The 12,912-nt window shown below is 46.4% G+C and overlaps 1 protein-coding gene across 1 annotated transcript in view; it reads left to right on the top strand.

Moving 5' to 3' along the window:
- The window catches only part of LOC121291179 (disks large-associated protein 2-like), a 135,850-nt gene that overhangs the window by 65,517 nt on the left and 57,421 nt on the right, over positions 1-12,912 (top strand). The window contains exons 4-7 of the mRNA XM_041212270.1: positions 5,720-5,810; positions 7,026-7,197; positions 7,571-7,626; positions 12,577-12,700. Coding sequence (XP_041068204.1) covers positions 5,720-5,810; positions 7,026-7,197; positions 7,571-7,626; positions 12,577-12,700 — 443 coding nt within the window. The remainder of the gene's footprint in view (positions 1-5,719; positions 5,811-7,025; positions 7,198-7,570; positions 7,627-12,576; positions 12,701-12,912) is intronic.

Here is a 12,912-nt window from a genome sequence, read left to right as displayed (position 1 = left end):
CCATCTTTGCACAATTATGTGCTTTTGCTTTAAGTTTGATACTATCTTTAACTTTTTCAGTTAACCGCGAATGGTGAGTTCTCTCCTTCGAATTTTTCTTTCTTGTTGGAATGAATGTATTCTGTATGTTCTGAAATATCCCTTTAAATATCTACCAATGCATCTCTATTGACCCATCCCTTAACCCAAATTGCCAGTCACTTTCACTAGCTCTGCTTTCATGCCCTCATACTTGCCCTTATTTCAGTTTAAAATACTAGTCTTAGACCCACTCTTATCTCCCTCAAACTGAATGTAAAATTCAGTCACATTATGATTATTGCTACCTAGGGGCACCTTTTCAATGAGGTCATTAATTAATCCTGTATCGTTGCACAATACCAGTCCTAGAATAGCCTGCTCTCTGGTTGGCTCCATAATATGCTGATCTAAGAAATTATCCCAAAAACAGTCTATGAATTCATCATCTATGCTACCTTTTCCATCTGAATAATAATCGCCATACCTTTCTAACAAACTCTCACTATTTCTTCTTTGATACCCCTTCGTACGGTGTAATTACTATTAGGGGGCCTGTACACCATTCCCACAAGTGGCTTCTTGCCTTCATCATTCCTCCTCTCTACCCAAACTGCTTCTGTATCCTGGTTTCTTGAGCTTAGGTCATCCCTCTTTATTGTACTAATGTTGTCTTTAATTAACAGAGCTACATCTATATCTTTTCCTAACTTCCAATCCTTCCTAAAAGTCACATACCCGTCAATATCCAGATTCCAATCTATGCCATCTTGCAGCCATACCTCTACAATGGTTATTAGATCGTAGTTATTAATCTCTATTTTTGCTATCAGTTCATCTGGTTTGTTTTAAATGCTGCAGGCATTCAGATACAGAGCCTTAAGTTTTGTCCTTTTATTATTTTTCTAACCCCTAGCCTTATTTGTTGATTTACTCTTAGATTTGTACTCTCTATCCTTTCCTTTCTGTCCTTTCATGGTCTGTTTATCATTTCCTATATTAATAACTCCCTTTCTTCTCTTTTCTCTACTCCTTGATATACCACATCTGCCTCATGTGATCCCTTGCCCCAATTATTTAGTTTAAAACCCTTTCCACTTCCCTAGTTATGCAATTTTCAAGAACACTGGTCCTAGCATGATTCAGATGTAGACCGTCCCAATGGTACAGCCCCTACTTTCCCCAGTACTGCTACCAGTGCCCTACAAACCCACTTCTCCCACACCAGTCTTTGACCCACATAGTCATCTCTTTAATTTTATGTATCCTATGCCAATTTGCACGCATTTTAGGTAATAATCCAGAGATTGTATCCTTTGAGGTTCTGCTTTTAAATTTAGTGCCTAGCTCCTCATACTCTCTATGCAGATGTCATTCCTAGTTCTACCTATGTCATTGGTGCCTATATGAACCATGACAATTCGATCGTCCCCCTCCCAAGTTCCTCTCCAGCCCTGAGCAGATGTCCTGAACCCTGGCACTGGGCAGACAACACAGCCATCTGGATTCTCACTCCTTGATGCAGAGAACAGTATCAATCCCCCTCACTATACTGTCCCCTAAAACCACTACATTCCTTTTTGTTCCCCCCACTTGGATGGCTTTCTGTTCCACAGTGCCATGGTCAGTTTGCTCATCCACCCTGCAGCCCCCACTCTCATCCAAACAAGCTGAGAGAACCTCAAACCTGTTGGACAATTGCAAAGGCTCACACTCCTGCCCCCTGTGTCCCCTTATTTGCCTCACTCGCAGTCACACCCTCCTGTCCCTAACTACTGACCAAAACAGAAAACCCTATCCTAAGCGCTGTGATTGCCTCCGGTACAAAACATCCAGATCACTTTCCCCCTCCCTGATGTCACAGTGTCTGCAGTTCAGCCTCCAGCTCAATGACTCTGAGTAGAAGCTCCTCAATCCACAAACACTTCCTGCAAACGTGTTTGCCCTGGATCACACTGGCATCCAGGAGCTGCCACATACTGTAGCCCTGACACAACGCCTGTCCTGCCATCCTTAATGTGTTTTAATTAATTACTTAATTATGCTATTCACTTACTTATATTGCTTTTTTATATATTTTGTTAACTTTACCACCAGTTTTATATAATTTAAACCTTAGGGCTGGAGCAGACCTTAACTACTTACCAGATTCTCAAAAAAAAAGCAAACTCCTTTCCCTGTCATCGAGTGAGTGCTGATTTCTACAGGGTGAGAAAGGTCGAAAAAGCAAAAGGAAACAAACACTTCCTTTCCCCCCCTCACCAAACTCCCCCATTCATCAAACTGTCAGGTATGCACTCAGTTCTTCAGCTTCTCTCATTTGGAAGGCTAAAGCTTTGATGGTGAGGAATTTGAAAGTGCTGTTGTAAGTGATTTGGTGGAGAGATTTGTCCAGGCAGCTGCATAATGGGAGAGGAAAGCAGGGTGTTGGTGAGAACAATGCGAGGAAGTGATCAGAAATGGCCTCACCTGTGATTGACATGATGGAAGCAGAGAGGCCTTTTGAGATGGCATGGTTGAGGGGGTAGCTATGATTATGGTTAGGGAGCTTTATGTGAAGCACCAGCCACAGCATAAGGCACTCGTAATTGAAAGAGCAGTGTGATCAATATGCTCTTTAACAAAGACAAACTTCATTACTTGCAGCCTAAAAAGTGTGATTGAGTTGCTGCGTGCTGATGCAGTGAAACTCTGTTACTGCCTTCTCATTCCTTATTTTTGAAAAGGTATCAAATCTTACTTTCTTCAGACTTCCTGCAGTCTTTAATGGCCTTAGAGTGAATGAGAATCAACCATTGTCAATATCGGTGGGATGATGAGTTAGTTGCTAAAAATCACAAAACTGAAGTGCAGGGATCAGTTTCCCTCTGTTTCCTTTTTGCCACATCCACTTAGTGGAGTCTTTTAGCACCATAACTCACATTGGTAAGCTATTAGTGCTGGGTAATTGAGCCTGAATCCCAAGCAGTCTTCCTTCAGTTTCTGCCAATTCTGTCAAAACATGAAAGTTAAGAAGAAAGCTCCACTGTGTAATTGTCAATTATATGACAGGAGTGTGTTAACCCTATCTGCCTGGTGGAAACTGGGTGGGTAGACAATTAAGTTAAAACGGACGTTTACCCATGCACCCCCCTTGGGAAGACCTGAAAGAATCTTCACCTCAGGTGGCAATAATGGCTTCCCAAAGCCAGCCTGATCCTTCTTATCACAAACTTGTTGGGTTGGGATAACACCATCAGGGCCTGACTGCATCACTCAGTCAAAGGCCTGAATGAGAAATGGCGGTCAGTTTCCTGGCAGGTCAACCCAGCAGGTGAGTGCATTGGTCGGGAGAGACCCAGAAAAGGTAAATTTGAAATTTGATTCCCTGAATCCGAGGGGACTGTACAACTTGCAAGTAGTCCTTCTACCTGTGAGTTTGCTCGTGCTGCTGAGAGCCAATATTGATGTCACATCCGGTATGGCTGGACAGCACATCAGTCACCTGTTTCATGGTCCTTTGCACTGAATAATGGATCATCCTTGCGGTGTCTCTTTAGGAGGCCTGGAAACCAACATTAGCATAAAAATCAAGAGCTGTGGAATGCCACAAGAAGGACTGTGCTGACTAGCTGCCCAGAATGCCTGAAAAAAACATGGATTTAGCAGTAGGATCAGCTTGAGCAAAGGTTGTTCCATTGCTAAATTGGTTTGGAATGTTCGAATGTATACTTTGCATTTCACACCTGAACAACAGACACAACACATACAAATCTCTACCCCAAAGATGCCAGCTCAGTAATCAAGAGTAACAGAAAGCTATGGAGAATTTATTGCACCCAAAAAACAACCCTAGTCAGCATTCTGAGTTACTAACAAGTCATCAATTGGTATTACTGAGCAATGGGAAATAAATAATCTTAGTAAGTTTTTGGTCCAGATCTTCCGTTCTCCGGATCGTTGGAAACCAGACATATGACCCAAGTTGTGTGCCGGAACCCCATGGAGTTCCTGACGCATTGACCCACGTGGGAATTCCTCTGGAAGTTCAAACTTCCAATGGGCAATTTCCTCTGCTGCTGGGGCCCTGCATGAATGTCTGCAACTCTGAGCTAGAGCCAGAGACTTCAGACAGTTCCATGGAACTGACATAGTTACCAAAGAAATGTTAGACAGAAAAAACCTACTCTAACTCCCAGCTACACAGTTGACCCCTCAATCACTCACGCTGACTCCCCCTTCAACCCCCGCAACTACCCCTCCCTGATTGCCCAACTACCCCAGTTCCGACCCGACCCAACTACCCCCCTGCGACCACCAAACTACCTCCCCTGATCCCGTCTACCTCATGACCAACCCTCCCGACCCACCTGCCACCTCTCTCACTTGCCACCTCATCCATCTGCCTGCCTGCCCACCTGCCACCTTAATTACCCACCATCTCACCAGCCTGCCACTCTACTGATCTACCACTCTAACCACCTGCCACCCTAGCCAACTACCATCCTACCCACATGCCACCCTCCCACCTACCACCTCACCCACCTACCACCCTAGCCACCTAGCATCACATGCACCTGCCACCCTACCAATCTACCACCCTACCCACCTGTCACCTCACCCACCTGCCACCCTAGCCACCTACCACCTCACCCACCTACCATCTCAATGACCCGCCACCCTCCCATCCACCGGCTCACCCGCCCTACCCATTTAACACTTAACTCACCTACCCATCCTGCCACCCTACCCATTCACTCATTCACAAATTCACTCATTCATGAACATTCACATTGGACAATTAAACTTCCCATACAGAAATCAGTGCCATAAAAAGGGGGAGTGTCCTATGTCACCCTCTCCCCCCCTCCCCCACCGGGTTCTATAATGCTCTCGGACGGATGCTTTGGTAATGCTCAGAAGACCCAGTAAGAAATGTGAAGCAGTGTTGAGTCGGGGCAAAGCTTAAGCAAAGCGGCGATGATTGCTGCTTGTTGGAAAACCCAGATCATTATTTCTCTCTAAGATAAAAGCAAAAAAATTGCGGATGCTGGAAATCCAAAACAAAAACAAAAATACCTGGAAAAACTCAGCAGGTCTGATAGCATCTGCGGAGAGGAACACAGTTAACGTTTTGAATCCGTATGACTCTTCAACAGAACTAAGCAAAAATTTTCCTTAGTTCTGTTGAAGAGTCATGCGGACTCGAAACGTTAACTGTGTTCCTCTCCGCAGATGCTGTCAGACCTGCTGAGTTTTTCCAGGTATTTTTGTTTTCATTATTTCTCTCAGTGAGAATTGCTGAATACCACCAAATCCACCAGGGGGCGCAGATTAGCATTTCCTCCGCCATTCTGCCCCATTTAACAACAACTTTCCTGGGTAGAGCAGCAGAAAACATTGTCAGTTTTATATCTCTAGCAGAACCTCCTGCTCAAATTAAGAGTTTAAAAAAATATATTTGGCACTTTAAGATCTGAATTCAAGTCACTTTTCACAGATTGCAATATAAAGCAATGATTATAGCAACCTGGAACAGTAGGAAATATTTGTAAAACGTCCTATCTGCTTTTGCACATCTTTGTACATGTAGATCAACATTGTGGGCCTCCTTTGCTGGTACAATGAACCTTGTGAACATCGTCCTTAAAGAGAGGGGGGAAAAAAAACCAGGGCAGGCGACCATTTCATATTGAATAGCTTTTGGTTCATGTGTCATCAGGTGTGGTGATAAATTATTTTAATGAGAAACCAAAGCCCATGTTGACAGATATCATGGGGTTAAAAAGAGTGAAGGAACTACAGCAAACCAGGTAATAGTGATGAGGTGACTCTAAGCTTAGATTTCAAAACTTGAAGTTAGTGAAAGGGGTGAAAGGCTTGAGGGAAAAGCTGCAAACCCCGTTGAAACATTGAGCTGGTAGGAGACTATGCAAAGAGTCTTGATTTCAGCAGAGAACAGCCAAGGAACCGAAAGCGGAGGGGTGGGGAGTGGACCAAGTTAAATTTTAGGGAGTGATTAACATTATGAGATAGGATGAAAGAAGACCTGGCAATTATCTCAGAACAATGGAACAAAATGGCTTGGCCACCACCCAGACGATACTGAAATATCGTCACTGCACTTTTCAGTGTCTACAACAGGAGGCAATGATACCACCCCAGTCATTCCATAAAGATCTGCCACCTTATTAAAATGCAAACTCAGTTGAAGTCCTCAAAAGGGGAAAATATGGCTCCCTGATTCAATAGAGAATGAAAGTTGTCATCTCCAATCTATCACTGGACAGCAGTGAAAGTGGTGGGGGATCATGTTAACTTTTGGTTATGGTGTAAAAGGGTATAATTGAATTGGCCCATTACGCACACCACCTGATTTCCCTTCTGTCTGTTTGTTGTTATGTCATTGTGTGTTAGCGTAGCTCAGTGATAACACTCCGCCCCTGACTCAACAAATTTCAGAATTAATATGTACCCATAACTCAGTCTGATACTTCAATGTGGTACCAAGGGTGATTTGCTCTTTTCTAAAAGCCCTGGCAAAAGACTAGCCCTCAACCAACATCCCCAGAAAAGATTAACTCGTGGTTTATGTCATTGCTATTTGTGGGAACGTGCTGTACGCAAATTGGCTGCTGCATAAAGTAACAATGGCTACACTTTGAAAGCAATTTCTGTAAAGTGTCTGTGGCATCCTGAGGATGTGAAAGGCACTATATATAAATGCAAGCTCTTTTTCTGTACCAAAGTAATAATTTGGCATCTATTAGTTTAGAATCACATTAACCACAATCATAAAATAAAATGTTATAATCCTTTCCTAATCCGAAAAAAAATTGGGTGAAATTGGCCTTTGCTGGTAACACGAAATGAGTGAATCAAAAATCCCTCCTCAATTTCTTTTTCCATAAACCAGGCTGCTGATTTGCTATCGCCAATTTCAGGCGACTGGCAAAGACCACTGTCACCTCCAATATTTTTGTGTTGTTATACCTTTCGCAATAATGCATTTCTGTTTACCCACACAGGTTCAGCTGTAAACACTGCTCTGATCCATACATTTGCAGCCACTCCTACCTACAAGGACAAACTGCAATGAATTACAGCCTGGATAATCTGCACCGATCCAGTCTCCGCACTCCACCTAAGCTTCTCCCCAGAGGTCAGGGTTACAGTCGAATGCTCAATGCCAACAATCAGGTAAGAGCAGGTATGAAACTGTGCAGTGAAGCAGCTAACAGATTTTTAAATATTTTTTAAATAGGACAAGAACCTGTTTGTAGCAACTTCATATATTTTATGGGAACCAGCCTAAAGGACCAAGACCCATGCAAAATAATAAGTTGCTTCTAGCGACTGAAAGACGTGTGTTATTTTATGAGTACAGCAAGTGGTTCATCTGTTGGAAGCTAAGAGCTGTAGGTTACATTTATTTATCTGTTTAATAATATCTGTAGACTGTGGAAAAGCTAATTCAGCTGCCAGATTAGCTGTTGTCTCTGGGGCAGTAGGTTGCAAATTTGAGTGCCACACCAGGCTGACCCTGAGGGTCTTCTTCCTAATGAAATTTTAGAATGAGATCCTATCCGGCGTTCAGCTGAATGTTCCCATGGTACTATATGAAGCAAAGTAAGATTTCTGCTGTTGGCCTGGCAACTTTTGATTCTTAAAAGAAACAGACTGAGTGACTATTCATCTCATCGATGCTTGTGAGATGTCCTGGCGCAAAAAGGCTGCTGTCCTCCCTCCAGTTATTTCTCGTGTGAACTGTTTTGAGCCAGTTCAACATGTGATAAAGGGCAGAGTTTTGCAACTCGCGGGCGGGCGCATGCCCGACTCGATCAGGCATAAAATAGCGCGAGGAGAGGTCGGGTGAGCATCCCAATGTCGTCCCGCAAATGCTCAATCTTCAGGTCGGCGGGTGTCGGAGCCGCTGCCACCATTAATTAAGAGGCCACTGAAGACCATTAAAAAGCCAATTGAACCCGATTTTACGTTGCCCACACGATTTTGTGCTTGTCGCATGGGCAAAACGGGCAGGCGGGCAGCCCACATTTTGCAAAACCTCATCCAAGGGCTGGATAAAAAGGGTCAGCAGCATTGCCATTATGAGTAGTGAGGAGTTGAGGAGATAGTTTGCTGCTGGTTGCTTATTTGAACTTGACAGCTTCATCTCTGTTCTCAGCTTCAAGTTTAGCATTTCCAGGCTTCATTTCAGGACTCATTGGTGTCTCCAAGTCCCCTGGAGAATTTTGATCGTGTGGATCCTTCCAGGTATCAGACAGCCTTCCATTACCCTGCTAATGGGGATTGTGGTCTCTGCTGGTGGCACCTCCTCTGAGGAGGAAGAGAGGGGCAGAAGGGAGGAGGCCAGGTGTCCCAATGCAACTTCTAGTGGAGTGGCCTTTGGGAGTAGAGGCGCAGGCACAAGGGGCGCAGGGCCAAAAGGCAGTCCAAGGCGGAAGGGGCCGCAGAAGATGCCACTATCCTGCTGCCAGGGTTTACAGGTGGCGATGCAATTACCTCAATATGTCCGAGGTGCAATGCTGAAGGGGGCTCTGCGTCTCCAGGAAGACCGTGACCTCCTTTTGTCAGATAATCGGGCCTGAGATCGTCTCCAACTGTGTGAGTGGAAACCCTATGCCAGTGGCACTGAAGGTCAGAGTGACCCTCAAACTCTATGCCTTTGGCTCTTTCCAGGGGTCAATGGGGGGTCTGTGTGGAGTCTCCCAATCAGCTGTCCACAGTTGTATCAGGCTGGTGACAGAAGCTTTGTTCAGGTGGGTAATAACATTTATTCATTTCCATATGGACGAGGCCAGCCAGGCTGAGCGAGCCAAAGGCTTTGCAGCAATTGTTCCCCCACATCCAGGGTGCAATAGACTGCAAACACGTGGCCTTCAAGGCACCAGCGGGTCAGCCGGGTGCCTTCGTCAACAGGAAGGGAGTCCACTCGTTGAAGGTGCAGATAGTGTGTGACTACAGGATGCTGATTCTTTAAGTCTGTGCAAGGTACCCTGGCAGCTCCCATGATGCCTGAGACACTCCCAGGTGCCGAGGCTCTTCAGTGCTCCAGCCTGACTGGATGGATGGCTGCTCGGTGACAGGGACTATTCGTTGAAAAGGTGGCTCATGATGCCTCTCCGCCATCCAAGAACATAGGCAGAGCAGCATTACAATAGGAGCCATGCCTCCACAAGGGTGGTAGTAGAGAGGACCAGGGGTCTTCTGAAGATGCGCTTCCAATGCCTGGACTGTTCAGGGGGAGCACTATAATACCCCCCCCAGAGTGGGTATCACTGATAGTGGTTGCATGCTGCACCCTCCACAACCTGGCACTGGCAAGGGGGGACCCACTTGGTAGCAAGGATCTTGATGCAGCTCCACAGGCCACAGGGGATGAATCCAGTAGTAAGTCAGAAGAAGAGCACGGTGAGGAGAACGCGGATGGCGTGGAGACATCTCTGTATCGTTCAAGGAGGTAAGGACAGCAGGGATGCCTTGATCCAACGCTCCTTCAGCTAGGCTGCCAAAGATCTGCTTCTACCTCATGCCATGGCTGCTGCCTCCATCCCAGATTCTGAAATGACTCTTTCGTTTGAACCCAAAGTCCGCTCAGTGCCTGTGCAATAAAGTTTAGAGCCACTCACGTCCAGTGTTACATACTGGCATACCCTGCACCAAAAATAAAAAGGTGAAATATACTCAGGCCATTACGACAAAAACAAAGTTTATCTCATTTTGACAATCAAAAGAAATTAACAGAACCTTCTCTGGTCTTCATTCCCAGACCAGTTGAAATAAACAAAACATTACACAAAGAAGTTCACCCGTGACCAGCCCCTCTCGTACTCATGGTGCCTTAAACTTACATTTGCGAGTGCTACTTCTTCGTATCCCCACCGCACGCTGGCAGCCGTTTTGGACTCAGCCTGCTGACTCTGGTGTCTGGATGGCCTTGATGACCTTGGCAGTCGTCCTCTGGCCAATGGAGCCTGTGCTGGCCCCTCCTGGGAGGGAGTGGCCAGTGCAATGGTTGGCAACGCCTCAGTCGCCGAAGCTTCATCAGGTGTCACGGTCACTGGAAGAGGGGTGGAGGAGCTGCTGCTGTCATCCAGAGTGCCCTGAGAGGAACCCACGGAGATGACAAGCAGCTCGTGCAACAACGTGAGGTTGCTCTGGACCTCCCTGCTCACCTTGGATGGACGGCCACCTAGGATACTGAGTGCCTCATCCATCTCCCACACTGACAATGACCACCTGAGGTCATTGCCTGTGTGAGGGCTTGCAGGTCTGAGTGCAAACCCAGGAACCCCTGATTCTACTCCTGCTGCTTCTCCATGAGAGTAACCACTCTCAATGGAGGAGGCAGTGCGCGCGGCCATGAGGGTCAAGGCAGTTTTTATGTTCCGTATGGACACCCCCACGAGAGACCATGGCACGCATACTCTAATGGATCTCCGCCAGATCCTCCCAGACATCTCACTGGACATCCAGCATCTGCTGTCTAATGGACGGCTCCAGAGGCTCATTATCTGCCTTTGACTCAGCATCATCCTGGTCTCCAGAAGTACTCCAACTGCTGTCGCCCTGGGCGCTCTCTACCTCTGCTTGCTCCTCAAGCGAGTGTGAAGTGCCCGCACCGCAGTACTCCGACATGTTAGCAAAGGATCTAACGCCCACCGAGGTGCATGTATCTGCGCTGGTGCCTGGTTCAGAGAGTGCACCTGGAGCCTGGCGGTCCTTTGGAATTAGGAGTGGCTCTTCGGGGTCCTGTGATTGAGTGGGTGCTGGCAAATCTAAGGGAGAACAATAACATGTCATTAGTTAAAGTCATCACACTGTCACTGTGTATGCCAGACACCCTGGTGAGACCATGGAGATCTGCATCATGGTGCTATCGTCTTTCAATGATTAATGGAGACTCCATTTTTGAGGCTCCCGTTGATGATGAGACTACACAAGAATGGTTGCACAATCTGAAACTCTCACCTCTGTGCACTGCACTCTTACCTTCATCTGACACCCCAGCCTCTCCACAGCCGGTTGACCGAGGTGCCTCTCCAGCTTAAAGTCGTCCTGCTTGAATCTGGATAGGATTAGGAGGTTTAGGGGGCCTCCGTCTGTCTGCGACCTTTCAATGTTGTGGTGGTGGTGGTGGTGGACAGCCAGCCCTTAACACTTCACCCCACTGATCCATACCAACATGATACTCACCCTTCCCAAGTGCAGCAGGTAGTTAAACCTTTTACGGCACTGCACCCATGCGCGCCACACAACGTCGTGGCTGCTGACCTGCACTGCTACCTCCTTCCAAGCTCTTGTTAGGTGCACTGGCCTCCTCCTTCCATCTCTGGTGACATGGGTGTCCCTCCTGTCAGCCACCTCTTCCAGGAGGACCGCGAGTCACTCGTCCGAAAACCGGGGAGCCGGGTGCCCACCTGACCTGCCCTCCTGCCTGGTGTCTCCAGCCGCACTTGAGACCATAACTTTGGTATTCAAATATGTCCTTCCCTGGCAGCCTCCAAGGAGCTGCCTGTCCTGTTTTTAAACTGGCTGCCAGGTCGCCATTGGACCCAGTGGTCGACAGACCCCCGCCCCCACTCGGCCCTTCCCAACTATTGAGAAGACACATTCCGTAGTGCGTAGGCCTTAATTGGCTGGCCAGCATGAAATTGCAGCCAGGGTCCGATCGCGGGTGGTGACCTGTTTCCCGACCTGAGGCGGGACCGCCAATCGCGCCCACCCACCATGGGTAAAATTCAGGCCAAAGTTTTTAATAATTCTTTCATGGGATGCGGACATCACTGGCTCAGCCAGCATTTTTTTTTTAACTGGCCAATCCCTGGCTGCCCTTGAGAAGGTGGTGGTGAGCTGCCTTCTTGAACCACTGCAGTCCACGGTGTAGGTACACCCACAGTGCTGTTAGGGAGGGAGTTCCAGGATTTTGATCCAGCGACAGTGAAGACACAGCAATATAGTTCCAAGTCACGATGGTGTGTGGCTTGGAGGGGAACTTGCAGGCGGTTGTGTTCCCATCTATCTGCTTCCCTTGTCCTTCCAGTTGGTAGACGTCACAAGTTTGGAAGGTGCTGTCGAAGGAGCCTTGGTGAGTTGCTGCTTTGTAAACATAAGTTTTCAGTTTCTTTCGTTTATAAGGATCACGCAAATGTAATACCACCAGAGCGGTTTAGCATAAACAGAGATAGCTGTGTCTAATTGCAAATGTTTCAGGATATCCCAGTTTTTTTGCATTTGTTAAAATAAACACACAAAAAATATTTGTAAGCACGTTGTCAGGATGTGATAAACAGTTATGAGGAGCTAAAAGTTTTTAATGGAAAAAAAAGTGCTGGGAATCATTTGGGGGAACAAATCATATGTGTTGCACTGTTATGAATTAAATCAGAGTTAATATTTGCTCCATTTCTTTAGCACACTTACAATAATACAAGAATGTACTCAGTGAATTCTGGGGATTTAGATACATTGCGATCAATGCAACTGAGTAGGTAATCATTGCAAAATGAAAGTAATGTTGCTCAATTGCTTGATACCCATCTTAATTGACACATTAAGTAGTCAACTGCTACCAAAAGGCTCCTGCGAGCATTGGAGGAGATCAGGTGGGAGATTAGCACAGCCCCACTGTGCTCAGAAGCTTTTGGCAAAGAAGGTGCTTGATTTGAAGAAAGGCTCCAAGGTAAGCAATGGAATCACTGAAGTTACTTTGCACTGCTACATATGATCACACTGTCAATGACTTGACTACATGGTGTCTGGGTGACAATTAGCATTATAGAAATTTCTATCCAAGGTGGCTATTGTTAGTAGCCCTTTTCACTCCTCAGCATAGCTCTCGACCTGCTTCAACCGGCAGAAGATGTGAAGACAACCACAGTCCCTATGCAGCCA

The sequence above is a fragment of the Carcharodon carcharias genome, chromosome 19, assembly GCF_017639515.1.
Source record: "Carcharodon carcharias isolate sCarCar2 chromosome 19, sCarCar2.pri, whole genome shotgun sequence".
NCBI classification, from domain to species: Eukaryota; Metazoa; Chordata; class Chondrichthyes; order Lamniformes; family Lamnidae; genus Carcharodon; species Carcharodon carcharias.
This window is presented reverse-complemented; position numbering and strand designations above follow the sequence as displayed.